At 40.6% G+C, this 16,778-nt stretch overlaps 1 protein-coding gene across 1 annotated transcript in view; it reads left to right on the top strand.

Annotated features, from left to right (window-relative positions):
* EMB3012 (embryo defective 3012) overlaps positions 1-16,778 on the top strand; it is a 136,019-nt gene that overhangs the window by 94,239 nt on the left and 25,002 nt on the right. The window contains exons 20-23 of the mRNA XM_090016054.1: positions 13,644-13,763; positions 13,947-14,102; positions 14,184-14,246; positions 14,406-14,533. Coding sequence (XP_089872180.1) covers positions 13,644-13,763; positions 13,947-14,102; positions 14,184-14,246; positions 14,406-14,533 — 467 coding nt within the window. The remainder of the gene's footprint in view (positions 1-13,643; positions 13,764-13,946; positions 14,103-14,183; positions 14,247-14,405; positions 14,534-16,778) is intronic.

Genomic DNA, 16,778 nt, shown 5'->3' with positions numbered 1-16,778 from the left:
AGAGACTTTCAAAGAAATTCTATACCATATTTTACCAAAAATGTTCTCAGGAGCGAAATGTCAAGGAAAGCGTCTCATCTTGATCTCATCACGTCATCATGCCATCGCAAGCTGCCTCAACCTGTCCACCACCTGCCCATGAAATGGGTCAGTTTCATGAAAAACTAGTAGGGGTGCAAAAGACAAGAAGGAACAAAGACTGCAATAAGCAAGATAATTGCTCAACCAAAAAGGAGAAACAAAACAGAGCTAACCATACATGTTGTCGAGTATGACAAACAAAACTCCAATAAAGCCAATAGCTAATTACGAGAGCTGTAAGAAATAAAGTGTTGAACAAGCAAAATAAGCATCTATAGCAATCCAACTGATTCTATAGGCAGGGTATAAAAACCACGTTAAAAAAAAAGTCGGGTTCAGGTCATATCCGGATCCGACTTGGACCCGATAACCTTTTTAGGGTTATAACAGCCGACGCAAGGGGGGGGGGGGGGTTGAAAACCCTTTTCCTTTCCCGTTCGCCTAAAAAGGGAAACCCTTCAAGGGTTTCCCGAATCGCACCCTCCGAGCCCTTTAAGAGCAATGCAGAGGGGAGGGAGGACTCACATCGCCTCCTCTCCTCCCGACATCTCTCTCTCTCTCTCTCTCGTTGCGGTTTCCAGAAAGCCCCCCCCCCCCTTCTTATTTTGATCGCCGTTACAGGCGACCTCGCATGGGAGCCCGACATCGACGTCACCTCCTCTCTCTCTCGTTCCTCGCTCCCTACGTGCGACACCGGTCGACGATGGTGCCCCCTTTTCGAGGTATTTTTCTTTTTCTTCTTCCCTGTCTCCGTTTTTCCCCTCTCTGTGGTTGCCGAAGGACCGATAGCCTTTGTCGTGCCCTCCCCCTCTCTCTCGTTTGTTGGTTAGAGAGCCGACAACCCCTTGCCGCGCTCTCTCCCTCTCAACCCCGACAGGCAGGGGCTCGCCCCTGCTGCCTCTGGGAATCCGGCTGACAGGGGCATGGCCCCTGTCGCCTCACGTATCCGGTAGACAGGGGCGAGGCCCTTGTCACCTCCCGTTTCCAGACAGGCAGGGGCTCGACCCCCTGCTGCCCCTGTTCTCGGCAGGCATGGGCTCGGCTCCTTGCTGCCTCTGTTCTGGGCAGTCAGGGGATGCCCCTGCTGCCTCTGTTGTAATTTCCGCAGGCAGGGGCACGCCGCTGCCGCCTCCCTTTTCCGACCGTCTGGCAGGGGCAATGCCACTGCCTGATTTCCCTTTTCGGTCAGATGAGTCCGCCCGCCCGCCCCTCCAGTTTCCTTTCAAATGGTTAATTGATTACCTTTTTTGCAGCTGGCGCAACAGAGCACGCTTGCCCCCGCGTTGATTTTGAGGTACGGGTCTCCTCTTTTGGATTCAAGTGAGAAATCAAATTCCGGTTCGATTTCATGCAATATATTGGCTACAACTATGCCATTGTTTAACTGCCTCAGAAGCAAACATGCACAGCTGATCCTACTGTGTAGAATAGCTTGTGATTTCTTGACAAAAGTATGTGTGAAAAAGTCAATTTTGTCTACAGTGTCTCACTGTCTCCCAGGACCAGCTTGGATAAGAGCCCTGATTGTTGAACGCCAAGGTTGTCCCAACCCAATTCTTAAAATGAATTTTCTTCCTACATTGGTAGTCTCATTACACAGGCATGATAGATACTAGATCATGTGATATTAGCTCACAAAAGTTTGGATGAAACCAGGTTCTCATCAAGCTTTTCTCAGATGAAACCAGAATTAAGGAAAACTTTGAGTGAGACTGGTTGGCTTGTTTTCCTTGTTTATCTTAGGGTATCATCATTACCATTAAGAGGGTTTCTTCCATGTTTCTGGTGGGTATCATGCAGCAGCATCAATTTATTAGCTCTTTTACTTTTTATCTAATTATATTGAATATATGTACCTGTATTTATGTGCCTATCTATTTATGAGGTCCTCGAGTATGTTTTCTATAGGTGCATACTGCATAGTATATGATGCCCCATTTAGAAAATATTCAAAGAACAAAATAGAAATATAGATGAAAACTTTTATAACAAAAATCTTAGTAGTTTTTGGAGCAACAATAGAATATTTGGAGCACACTTGTAAGGGGAAGACAAGCAAAGCAGATGTTATGGTTAAGGTACATAAATCTTTGTACTGCAGAGGTGCAATCAATATTGATAGATTGACTTTATTATGCAATAAAGTTAACAATGTGTTATTATGATAGATGATGTCTTTCCAAATTAAAGGATCTTTAATTAAACCATTTTAATGGTTCTATTCATTGGTCACTAAAGACACACACACAGTAAACAGTGAGTATGCTTGTAGCAAGGGTACATGATTTATTTTAATAATATGCATGGTGAAGCTATGAAGTGCATGAAGGTTGGGATGCTACCAATAGAAAGAAGATAACTGAGAATTTATCACTTGGTCATTTGTTATGCATGAACATGAATCATCAAGAATACAAAAAGTTGACATGGTAATAGTTGAATGAATCAATAGGAGAGAGAGACCAATATAAAATGGATTAATATAGCAAATAAGGGCATGAAGGTTTTTGGTGCTAATTGTGTGAGTTAGGTTAGCTTTGAATAGGAATAAATGGTGATATATCACTGATGAAGCCAAAGCCAAGTACATGGGACAAGGCATGACCATGAGAATGATGATATAAAACGAGTGTGTGTGTGTGTGTGTGTGTGTGTGTGTGTGTGCACGTGGGAGTGCTCATGCAAGTGGTGTGTGTGACACTACAAATTACTCATTGATGAAAAATTTAGTTTTAAAAGATATATTCTTGTGTAAGATTCATGCAGTTACAAAAATATTTCCTATACAAAATGGTAAAATTCATAAGATGCATGTGTTGGAGTTTCATATAACACCACATACCAATTTGATGATTCCGGACCAATTTCTTGTCAACAGAAGATACAAGTCTAAGTACAATAAGGACACAATGCTGTTGCTATCATGTTTATTGGGTACAGGTTGAGTTTTAGACCCTTGTTTTGTGCTTTCCCCTACGAAGTGATTTTGAAAGAGATGCCATTAAAAACATGTCAGTGTTGCATGCATTCATGTAGTGTAAATTCAATATTTAACTTGTGATTTCTGTTTTAAATGTATTGTATAGAAATCAAATTTCGGTTACACATGGTCAAATATGTCGTGAATTTTCTGCATTATGGAAGTACTTGCATATAAGTATGGTGGACTTAATCTGTTGAATGGAGTTCTCCTTATGCTTTAGTTTGGATTTAGCCTGATGGATATGAATGCATGTCTGTTAATATGTTATTGCAAAGTTTATTTTGGTACAGGTGCATACATGATATGAATGTGTGCAACCCTAAAATTTCAATTTCTAGATCCGGGTTATGTTCATGTGCATAGATGTTAACACATGTTATGAATGAAAAGTTTCATGTGCCTACATTTATGGGACATGTTTAATTATCGTGCATTTATGAATTGGTTTCAAGTGCATGTGCATACATGAAATCGATGTGTGTTTGGCATGTACAATCATGCATAAATGTTCTCATGTACTTATGAATCATGAATGAATGCATGCACGTTAAGTGATTACATAAAAATAATTTCACATGGATGGTGAACACATGCATATGACTGTGGTAGCTCATGCACATTGTTAAATTGGTATGAATGAATGTGCATTTGGAATCATGTTGGTATCATTGCGTAAATTGCATATTGCTATGATTTTTGCATGCGATGCATCGATGTTCGAAATGAATCATCATGGGCCTGGTGGGCCTCGAGTTTTAGTTTGCTCTTCCTTTATGTATTTTAAATGCATCGCAAAAATCACATTTATTTTTATTGCACTATATTGCACTGCTCTATGTGTTTTCACGGGCAGGAGTCTCGTGATGGTTCTCGCAGGGATAGATGTGAGCTTGTCTTTACTTTTGGATGCTGAATTGCAAAACTCAATAATTGACTTTTAATAAAAAGATAATGAATAAGAACAGTGTAATATACGTTCTGAGATCTCTCATCGAAAGAATGAGAATCTTAGAGATTCGGTTTTGGGAGACCATGATAATACAAAATTTTTGTGTGCTTTACTTTGACTCCTGAATCCGATATTGATGTTATTTCTCTTGACCACAGTTTTAGGGCGAGTCTGCCACTTTACCTGGAGGTGGTGTGTTCGACACAACTGTTTTTTTGGTATACCAAGAAAGTGACACTTGTAGGCGTGAAATGTCCTTAGTGTTCCCGATATTAGATGTGAATGTCTAATGTTCCGAAGGTGATTCGGTCGAGGGCTAAGTTTGGAACCCAGTAGTAAAATACAATTTGTGTGTTAAGCTACCGTAAGAACCTAACTTGACCTCAGAAAAAATTATACCCGCTTGGTGTATTCGCTGGCAACAGTAATTAAAAAAGAAACTTAAATTTTATGCATTTAATAGGGCATGCATATGGAAAAGGAAAACCTTAAGGAAAGATAATAAAGTGATCATGCATTGCACATAAATCATACATAATCCTGCTATACATTAGAACATGCACAGTTACTTGTTCCCTTAATTGTTACATGTTGGTGGATGCATGATGTTTAATTTCTAATGCATGTTAAATGTCATGTTTACTTAAATTGTGATTCATGTTATTTATTAATGTTCTTTTATGCCTAATAGATGCACCATGTTGCATGAATGCTTACCTGAATTATGTAATTGTCATAATTACATTTCTCTGAATTATTGCATGAATTCGTATATGTGTTCTTTATGCTTATTTATTTTCATTAGAGGGATCTGTATGCAGAATTCTTCGGATTTCTGACCCCCTCTATTTATGGTTTTTTCGCAGCCGTAGATGATCAGTGAAGCGACTGACTTTTGGGGAAGTCATGGGTGTCACGCACTTGCTAGACATATCACAGATGAATAGCGTGACTCAGTCTTCTTTTATTTCATTTTCGTTTTATTTAGTTGATACCACATTTTGAATTATCTTTATGTAATTGTCTCATGACCATAATTAATTATTCAATATAAGTTTGGTTGGTTTGGTATGAATGATAATTGTACGCTCTGTTGTGGTTGGTTGTTTTATCTAATTGGGAGTGGAACTGTAAAGGCCCCGAGTTTCTGGGAAGATTTTTGCAATGGTTTAAAAAAAAATTCTGCGTTTTCATGGGGTATGAGTTGGGGTCGTTATACAGGGAGTAACTAACTCCACCTGTCAGTCAAACATAGTAAGCGGGGTAACTGAACAAGATAGGTATTTAGAGCTCTCAATGCAAGCAGTTGCCACTGAATTCTTCAGTTCACCGAAAGTAACTACATTAATCGAAAGGTGCAAGCTATTGCACAATAGTTTATAAACTATCCGTGATTAAGCAATCACATGACAATAGTTATATATTAACCACAAGGTGTAGGCAGCTTATAAAACAAACAACTACATTAATCCAAGTGGTAAACAGTTCGTAGATTACGAGCTGTAAGCAGTCACATTCGTCATAAGAGACGCAAGCCAACAAGTGCTATAACAAAACAAGCACCAAGTAGTTCAACCAAGTAAGTCACATGCTAATATATTGTAACTAACATAATGCTATTATCGTAAGCATTTAACTAGTACGAGCAGCTAGTTATTAGCCAAGGATTGCGTAAGCAGTTCAACCAACAAGAGCAGCGTCACAACAAGCGTGCATAATTCGAGTAGTACACTGAACTATAGGGCAAACAAGCAAGTCATGTCACAGTACACACATCTCAATAATACTGTGAGTATATTACATTTTGTTCTGATTAATAACTGACCATTGTGGGTACACACAAGGCACTAAACGTAGAAACAATCGAGATCGTTTCGGGGGTCTATTATGCCATGTATTTTATGCTACCCCGAATGACTGACTGAGTCCGCTCTTAAGGGGACGAGCAATGATCAAGAGGGTAAATCCCCAAAGGCATTTGTGACCCGTGGATGCATCGAAACTTCTGCAGAAGTGGCCTGAAGGCTATCTTTGTAACATTTCTGCTAACTCCGATGACTGGAGAAGCCGAGTCATTTGCCCGAAACTGCCATTAATGGCTTGTCCATCAGAGTTTTGTACCATCCATCATCTCTTTTGATGAACCGTTTCGAATGGGCACGACAAGGGTTTCTTAACCGCCGCCCCATTCTATATGCTCTGGTCTATTTGACCCACTTGATCATCTTGCCTGTGAAGGTGCATAGTCACCATTTAGTGAATTACACGCGCCATTGCGCATTCGAGGCAACATACCTCTTATCCTACTCACCGCAGTACGCAACATACATGTTCAAAAGTACAACCACGATGAGAGGGGTCAACTCATAGTGAGGGTGAAAACATCATCATTTTGATGATCTCAAAACATGTGCCATTGCACGTTCGAGGTAAGTACAACCCTTTCATCTTACTCATCGTAGTATGCAACGTACATGTTCAAAAGTACAGCTACACTGAGAGGGGCATGGATTTCTTATAAGGAAATCTCCACAACAATGTTTTGCCGATAAGATATGGTGTAACCATTCAAGCTCAAACTTGTCATGCTCAGGTCCTTTAGACCGTCACGAGCCTCTTGTCTGTTAGGCGAACGTCGATATTACATGATTACCATGAAGTGCCAAAACATGTTTCGAGGTTACTACATACCTCTCATCCTGCTCCTCGAAGTCCAAACATATCGTACATGACTAAGAGTACGACTATGATGAGAGAGACATGAAATTCTTAAAAGAAATCCATCAGTAATAATCTCGCGAAGGAAGAAAAAGTGCCAACTATCTTAGTTTGGCCAGCAACCCAAAAACTAGGTCTCGCATCAGGGGTGATGCAGCACTGGTCTAGCGATGGCGCATGTTCCTCAGTAGAATCTTTGCCCATCTCATGCACATGCCCTTAAACAGGGTTATCTGAGTTGTATCAGATACGCGAACTGAAGTTGTAAAACACTTTTCCCCAACACATCGATTTGGGAGATCCAGCCGTTATCTCGCAAAAGGCTTTCGAAATATGCTTTATGAAACTATACGTTTCCAAAATTGGTTGGTGCCTAAAGGTCATTCTTTTTGAAGAACCAAGTGCATATGTGTGCATCGTGAATTTTAAAATACGCTCGAAGCTGCATTCAATGAGTGCAAGCTAACAAGGAGCAAGCCCATGCACGCTACAATGCGATGGTAAAGCACGATCAATCCCTAAAGTTCAAAACTGCATGTCGAGCGCAAAATCTCGTAAGCAATACACAAAGTACGAAGCCGTACCTCAACTAGTCAACCAAGCAAGTACGTGAATACTCAAAGCAATGTACGAGGTACAAAACCGCACCTTAGCCAAACAAGCAAGTGAAATACCCAAGGCAGTGCACGAGGTACCAAACCATACCTCGACTAACCAACATACGAAGAAGTAATATGCAAAACAATGCACGATGTGCGAAACCGCACCTTGGCCAAGTCAACCCATAAGCAAATAAATATGCAAGGCTGAAAAGAGCATCAAGAGCATAAAAAGCAAAGAGAACATAAGAAAAGCCTGGCGCATAAAGCGTGGGGCAACAGAAAAGAAAGTACATCAAGTAAATACAAAACAGAAACCTGGGCACTTATAGCGCGGCGGCAAAGTAAAGACAATAAAGTAAATAGCCATGGCGCATAAAGCGCGGGGCAACAAAAAGTAAAGTGCAGAAAAGTAAAGAGGACAAGGATCATGAAACCACGTCTTTGAGTTAAAAGACATCAAATGCAAAGACAAAAATTAAATGCCTGGGCACATATAGCGCGGTGGCAACGGAAAAGTAAAGTAAAGAGGACAATGATCGCAAAACTGCGTCCTTGAGTTAAAAGACATACGTATATATTTTATACATATACATATATCATCGTCCTCTTTTATTTTTAATTATCTTTCCTTATTTTAGCATTTATTCGTTGATTGTCCTTTTACGCAAGAATCCCCTATCTCGAGGGGTTGCGGGTCCTCATACGCCTGCGGCGTAGGTAAGCGTGGACTCAAGCTACGAAGAGTGAGTCGGCTCCGTCGTACAATCTGCGAGTCGTAAAAGTGTTAGCATGACATGATAAAAAATAATAGGCAGGTCCGGTGAGACCCGTAATGGTCGTCAAACCAAACACCGATATACGGCTAAGCAGGGTAGAAGAGCAGCAAAGGAAGGGTGCCCTAGGTCCCCTGCCTGCTGGAGCAGAAAGGCCTCCTGACAGGGCCTTGCTGGCTGCAGACGGTAGACAACGACAGTTGCAGGGGGCTCTGCTCTGTCAGACGGGTTGCAGCGGCTGGGGGGGCCAGCCCCAGATAGACCTGAGAAGATAGAGAGAGGGAGCATCCCCTGCAAACGCTGTAATACTGGCCCAAAGGTCGAGCCACTGCGAAGCATCATCCGCTGATTTCGACATTGAAAATGTCAGTGCAGGTAGGAGAGCTGTTTTGACTCCCCACCTGAGCCAACACATACCGAACATCTGAGAGCCTACATAGCAACAAGGGAATCAACAACAACAACACGTTGCAACGTGCTGCAGTGTGGCCTGACAAAACTGCAAGACAGCGCGAGGCACAAGGAACCTTGCATTTAAGCTGCAATACCGAGTAGGTACACGACTCAACTGCGACAAAGGGGAAAACAACACAGAGATCCGAAAAACACCCGTCGTGCACACATATATGTGCACGATGGACATGCAAAGAGGCCAAGTGCCCAAGCACCTCGTGGCAAGCTAGCACAGCTCCCAACCACGAAGATGTCAGGCATCAAAGCCAACGCTACTCATGCGCCAATGCATGAGCAGCAAGCCTGCAGCTCCACCCGCATAACGGCACAACGACCGAACGAGTGAGCAAGCAAGCCAAGGGCAACAGACATGCTGAACGCGAGAGAAGGGGAGGAAAGAGAGGCTCGACCCTCTTCGTGCAAACAAAAGGACCAGGGAGGGGGCTCGGCCCCTACCTTGTGGAAACGAAAAGGCAGGGAGGGGATCAGCCCCTCCCCTGCGGAAATAAGGCACCAGGGAGGGGCTCGACCCCTCCCTTGTGAGATCAGGACAGCAGGGAGGGGCCTGACCCCTCCGCTGCAAAGACGGGGAGAAAAAGAAGAAGACAACGAGGAGGGGTGCTCGGCACCTCCCTCCTGGTTGACCCAGAGCCACCCGCGATGGTGACTCTGGTCCACCGACAACAAACAAGGAAAAAAGGGGGTTTACTTGGGAAGACCGCGACGACGGGGAAGTCCAAGGACGATACAGGCGAAGGCGATGGCGATGGCGGCAACATCGGGACCTTCTTCGATGGGCGAAAAGGGACGAAGAAAGGAGAGGATGGGGGGGGGGAGCAATTGCAGGGTGGCTTCCAGTGAAAACCAAAGGAATGGGCTCCACATGGCCGAAGGGTACAACGAAAGAGATGGGGGAAATAAAGAGAAGAAGGGGGACAATGGCATTATCGCCGATGTCTTCCTGCCGCCGGTCACGGGTTGTCGCTGAGGTGGATGCTGACATACACAGAGAGAAGGGAGCGACGTGGCCTGTCACCGGCGAAGGGTGCCAGAACAGGGAGGAGAGCAACAGCGGTGCTGTCGCCGACGACAGGTGGACGGAGGCGGCATCAGCGGGTCGACGGCCAGGGGAAACGGGAGGAGCCAGAGAGGAGAGAGAGAGAGTGGCGAGGGATTTTTTCCCCTTTCATGGGGCAATTTTTTTTTTAAATCCACAGCCCAATTCATGGGGCAAATTTTAAAAAAAAAAATCCAAAAATGGACCAAAATGATCCTGGGTGCATTGACCGCACCGGGTGCCGCACCCGCATTGCGTCGCGTCGATGCTGGTGTGGCACCTGTCTAGCCGAATCCCTGTGACATAGATAGGAGGGAATACATCTTCTCAAAAGGACTCAATTTTTCAAGAACGCTTGATGGCATACAATAATCAGGTAAACTGCAACTCCTACAGCTTCAGCCTAGTATATTTTTGGTACACAACTAGCAAACAACAAGGCTCGAGTGGTAGTACCATTTTGTTTAGTAGTATAAGGACCCATATTACTTAGAAAATCATGTAACGTATGCCCAGTGTATTCTCTCTCTAAATCTGAATGCATGTTCTTAATCCTAGTAGAGAATTGGGTTTCAACAAGAATACAAAACTTTTTAAAGATTTCAAGTAATCACTTATATATTTCATAAAATATATCCAAGTAAATCTTGTATAGTCATCTATCAAAGTGACAAAGTAAGCTTTAGAACCCACGGGTGAAAGTCTCCGGTCATCATAATGCACAAGATCAAAAGGACTCAACCTCACTAGACGCAAAAGCAAGAGTATGACTCTAGCAAGTTTACAACTCTCACAACGTTTAACTTGGTCATACTCTAGAACCCTAGAATCCTTTTGAATACTATGAGACATAACATACTGTAATCTAGAATTAGAAATGTGCCCTCACTGATAATGCCAGAAAACTGCAGCACCAATACCGGACTCCACCATCTTCTGAGACCCCATATTAAGCTGGTCGGTATAATAGAGGTGTCCCCTCTTATGCTTATGCCCAATCCCAATCCCAATCTTTCTCCCCATAGACCGATCTTGCGCATAACAACCAACAGGAGTAAAGATAACATCACAATTTTGTTGAGTAATTTGGCTAATAGAAATTAGATTCATAGCAAGAGATAAAATAAGATAAACACTAGAATTATTCAGTTTGTTTTTGGAATTGGAAGAGGGAACAATAGAACCAATTTTTGTACATTCATGATAGACTCATTAGCTCCACCACACTGTACAGTTGGTTAACGATTTCTCATTGGCAATCATATAACACGATGCCCTTGAGTCTATTAACCAACTAGAATGTATATCAGAAATACCTGCAAGGGCATTACCAGAGGTAGAGAAAGCATGAGTTCGAGCTAGAGAAGGGGAAGTAACTAAAATAGAAAACTTGGCCAAGAGTTGACAAATCTTTTGCATCTCCTCTAACAGTTGAGAATGAGTAGCCTGTTGTGGACTAGAACAATCAATAGTAACTGAGGAAACTATCTCTTCTCTCCCTGAACTCCCCTCACCTCCTGTAGCACCAGATGCAGTGGAGGTACTAGCAGCTGCTCTAAACCTCTTCTTCTCAAGAGTTGGGCATGTATCCTTCATATGCCCCAACTCTTTGCAGTAATGGCACCTCACACCACTCGTATCACATCTAGATGCCCCAACTGAAAATCTCACACCTCCACGAGTAATGTTCTGCCTTAATTTCATCAACAATAACTTTAGAGAGTTTGAGTAAGTGGGAGAAGAGTGACTCCATGTAGGATTGCACTTCTAACATTGTCATACTTTGGTCTCAAGGCCATAAGCAACTCAATCACCCACTTTCTTTACTTACCCTTGTCAGCTAGTTCCATACCAGCCTTGCAATCCTTGCACTTGACACACCTTTCATTGGATTCAATCAATGCCAAAAAATCCCATAACTGCTGAATTTTAGAGAAAAAAACTTTGAATTAACTTGTTTTTTTGCCTCAACACTCTCAATTCTTGCATCGATTGATATTCTATTGCCTTGTTTTCTTGTTTATAAATTTGCTCCAAGTATGCCTTGCATCTTAGCTTCTTGGAACTTAGTCAAATTCATAGCAATATTTTGCTATACTGAACCAAGAATCCACAATTTCACCCTTGCATTGTTCATCTTCCACTCCAACAACTTGTCATAATACATTACTCTCGTTTTCAGTTTTTCACTAGTTCCATCAAGATACCCAATCAGGCCCCCTTCCTTTGATAACAGCCACCATGAACTCAGTCCAATATGAGTAATTAGACCTATTGGGTGGAAATCTCTTTTACCTATTGGGAATTAGCTGAATGGGTTCACCCTTTTCTATATCTCAGAACACAGTTAACAGCAAGCTGCAATCAAGAAACAGCCAACAACCAGCAAACTACAAGTTATGCAAATTTCGTCAACACCAATAACAAAATAGGCTGCTGATACTTCAAGAAGCCAATAATTCCTTCATAAATATTGTTAAGCAACACAACAGCCAAAGAATAGTAGTTTGCAACCACAACCAAAATTCCAGATATATAGAAGAATCAGAGAAATCTGAACTAAAACTTGAAGAAAACCTTCAAGATAGGCTTACTGCCTCTTACTACACACCCAAAGCAACTTCAGATCTCTCAAAATACCTCAAATTTTTACAATGGATGAGTTATATTCACTCCCAATATGAAACAACCTGATGGAAGTAATTCCACTCATCGAAAACTAGAAATCTGATCGCAATGGACAGATTTCTCAGATCTGGTCAAACTCCACACCTAAATCCAGAAAATCTTGAAAATTTTCTAGAAATTCCGATAGTCACCCTAATCAGACGGGGTTTGATTTGTAATTCTTCTAAAATCACCCACTACCGAATCCCGGCCTCATATTTCCCAAAGTCACCACTGACTGATCAGGCATCAGCCCCAGTGAAGACTCCAGCAAGGTTCTTCACCCCTACTGCAGATGGATTCTGATGCTGGTTTGCTATTCTTCCTCCTCTCCCAAGCCACAAACAATCTCCTCCTTGCTACCAATATGGCTTTGATGCCATATTCGCACAATAGAGATGCAAGGAGATAGGAGAAGAACTTTGTTCTATTCCTTAGGGCATACAAAACTCCAGCATATAGAGGCCCCCTCATACAACTCTTTTTGGACTAAAATACTCCTAACAATATATATAGTTACAACAAAGGCTAAACATATAAATCTGGACTAATTTGATCATTATACCAATGACTGACTTTGACTTTACCTACTCACATACAACAATAAGGATACAGTCATACTTTAACACTCCCCCTCAAACTAAAGATGATGTAAAGGTGGGAAAATGCTCCTCATTTTCTTTTTAATGTTCATGAAATGAGCAATGTCGTGTGTTGGCTGTTTCTGCAAATGGTAATTCTCATAGAGCGACTTTCTGCTGAAAAAATTAGTTGTATTTATTCGTTTGGCTTTCTAATTTTTTTTCCCTCTCATCCAACCTCATATCTTTTCTTGTTAAACTTGTACTTTTGTATTTCTGTGGTCTTGGTGATAAAATCCTACGTTATCTTTTTCTCTTGCTCTTTTGTGGCATGTGTTGCCTTTTTTCATAAGGGGTTTTTCTTTTTTTTGATAGGCCATTGTGGTGAAAAACTCTCATTACATATATAAGAGAAGTACTCCCCTATCTAATTTTATGGATAGGAGGTTATTCTGTTCTGAGTTGTCTGACAGTCCCTTATGCGAGAAATGTCGTATTTTGAAGAGTGGCTCATCTTTGTAACGCTTTTATTCATTATTTTCATAAAAATAATTTCCATTTTATGTTTTTAACTTATAGTGCAACCTAATATGACTGCCAATAGGTGAACTCTTGTATATCTTATTGCTGGTTTTCCATTTTCCTTTCGATAACTTGTATGATCTGATGCACTTGAAAAAGTAAGTTTATTCCCTTATTTTTCACTTAATGATCTTGGCCCCTTTTTTCCTGTTATATGATGAATCTGGCCTCTAACTGTTACTTCTGCTCTTTCGTAGCTTGCAGTAAGTGGGGGCCCAATGACTGGAACCATTCTTGAGTATTCTAGCATAAATGAGTCAAGTGCAACTGTTGATAAAACTTCTGGAAAGCTTTCTGCAATCTCTCCTGGAAATACTGTAAGCTATAGGATACATGGCTGATGATTGGTTCATACTTGTTATTTGTCTACTTTTTTTCTGAGGATCTTTTTGTGTAATCTACTTATTACCTTTAAGTTGATAAACATGTGAAGTAAACTGTCATTTCATTCTTGTCAAGAGCGTGATGTGGAGTTTTTACTTACATGGTGTCCTGTTTAGACAATACATGCTAGGGCTTATGATAGTGCTCGTGCTCTGATTTGTGAAACATCTGCAAGTGTGGAAGTGGGAATTCCATCTTCAATGAGTATATATCTTCAAAGTAATCAACTTGGGGTTGGTTGCAAAATGCCAATATTCCCTGCTTCATCAGAGGTAGGTACTCGGCATGTTTGTTTCTTCTTCTGTTTTACCTTTCAGTATGCTTGGGCTGTCCTATTAACATCTTCACAGCAGGGAGACTTGTTTTCTTTCTATGAGGTCTGCAAAGGTTACAGGTGGACCATCGAAGATGAGCAGGTTAATAAATTTATGGATGGCTTTGTATATATTGCATCTCATTGTTCTCTAATTCAAGATCATTGTGTTTCAGTTCTATATGCTTAATTTTTTTTCTCCTTTCTTTTCTTCATGCGCTTGAAATGTTCTAATAATTTTCAACTTCATTTTTATGTTCAGGTTCTCAGTTTCCAAACCACATCTGAAGCAACTGGCCAAGAATTTTTTTCTTCCAGTGGAAGCCAATTTAAAATAATTGATGATTTTGATAGGAAGAATTTAGAGTTCATCAGTGTATTGCATGGAAGGTGTCTTCCTTTTTGCTGTGACATTTTATTTTATTTCATTTTATTGTTTTCTCTTACGCCTTTGTCATGCATTACTAAAATTCCTAATCTATAATAAATCTTATTTTTGAATTATCTGATGTTTTAGATAGTTTTACTGGCAAATATGTTACTAAGTCATTGGAATTCCTAATAGCATTGTTATTTCTGTTCTTCGAGACCATCTATGTCACATGTACACGCCATTTTGATGGCATGTCCCTGGTGACACGCACAGACACTGACACGTATGGTGAATATTTTAATGGTTTTTGTTTTATTTAAAAATACATTTTTAATGTTAAAAATACTAAAAAATAGTTTTTTATTGATTAAAAAAGTGTCCTCGTGTCCTATTTTCCAAAAAAAAAAAAGAACTTTCGAGTCAAATCCGAGTCACTCGTCCTCGTGTCCATGTGTCTTTATGACATAGGAGACCATCTTTTCTGCCACGAAACTTTGTCTTTAATATAATTTAAGATTATTTTGTACTTGCATATTTCTATTATCGATTTTCATTATCTCCATTAGAAGCAAATATATGGTTTCATGAATGTGTGTAATAAACATGAAGCACTTTTTATGATGCAGATGGCAATGCAACTTTAGGTCAGAGCTTCTTAAATTTCTTTAAGTTAGCATTACGTCCCTTTTTTTGTCACTTCCTTTTTCTGATCTTAAAAAAAGGGGTTACTTCCCTTCTCGACAGTTAAAAAAGACAGAATCTTAAAATCTTAATTCCCCTTTGATATAGTACATTAATTAAATGCTTAATGGAGCAGTGTGAGGAATGTTCAAGTGGTGAAAGAACACATTAAGTTGAAAATTATCTTTTCTGTGCAAGTCATGTCACTTTTCTGATTTGAACTGTTGCAATTTGAAAATTTTGGATCTTGCGTTTGTCATAATTGGTTATTCTAGGTGACTTTCCCACTGTGTATGTGTGTGTGCGTGTTTTATTTAACGGAGAAGAATTCTCAGTACTTTGATGACAGTTCCTTTTTTATTTAATGCCTTAAATAAAGGAAATTAGAGCATAAAGATTGGAGTTTCTGTGATGGAGTTGCATGTGAACTCGTATTGCAACTTTTCTATATTGATCATATCATTTTTCTGGTTGCAAGTATGGTATCTTGAGAAATGGGATTTTGTTATGTCATAAATGGTCATTCTGGGTAACTTTACAGATCTTCTTCCTGTTCTTTATCATAAAGAATTCTCTCGTTCAAGGTTAGAGCTAGGGAAATGTCATGAGGAACTTATTGGTTCTCTATGGTAAGAAACTAGAATAAGAGTGGACAACTCAAAGTCCAAAGCTGAGAGGAGAGTTTACATGGGAACCTTAGGCCTGAGAGCGGAATTAGATCTTTTAACATCCTAGCTTTTATCAAATAAGGATTTACAAGTTTGACTTATATGGATTTACTGAAGATGTGGTATTATCCATTGGTGCTTCAAAATTGTATACTGAATTCATATTTGATGAAATGGCTACTCTGGATGAACCATTATTGGTGAATGGATCCTTTTTATTCTTCCAACAATTTATCAGCCTATTCAAGTTGGTTGCTGCTAGTTCAACACTTTGATATGAAAGACTGGTAAGATTAGACATCTAAGATGATACTGAGCTCGTCATTTGGAACTAGTGCAAAACTGTTGATCATGTGAATTTTAGTGATGGCCTATCAGTGCTTATCTCAAGAAAAAATACAAGTTATTGGATGCATGTGTTCAAAAGGATGTGTTGATTTTCATCACTATCTTGCACATTAGATGGTAGTTATTCACATGGATGCTTTTGTTTTTTCACCCATCTTCTGTTACTGGTCTTGTTTCATGCAAGCTGGTATGGATTCTAATTTGTTTGTTCCCAAGTAATTAGATGTAAGAGCAACCTAGCCTAGGTGCCTAAAGGCTGATCTGGTACTTGGCCGGAGATAGGCCTGGTTAGCCTAATTAGACCATGGTGGGGCCCAGCCTGAAAGTGAGGCTCAGGTCTAGGTAAAATTTTCCAACAACCTTGGACGCTAGGATGTGGCAATCCAAGGTTAATGAACACTGGGCAGACAGGGTTATCCTTACTCCAAACACTACAATTATTACTTGCTCCCGCAAGTTCCTGGAGCAGATTTGGCATTAAAAATATAATATAACCTCATTCTGTCTATCAGCTACCATCTTGCACAGCACGCGTACCCAATCAATGTGGTGGATTGGAAACATT

The sequence above is a fragment of the Nuphar pumila genome, chromosome 8 (assembly GCF_984573655.1).
Source record: "Nuphar pumila chromosome 8, dmNupPumi1.hap1.1, whole genome shotgun sequence".
Taxonomy (NCBI): Eukaryota; Viridiplantae; Streptophyta; class Magnoliopsida; order Nymphaeales; family Nymphaeaceae; genus Nuphar; species Nuphar pumila.
The sequence above is the reverse complement of the archived record's forward strand: the minus strand, read 5'-3'. Positions and strand labels throughout refer to the sequence as shown.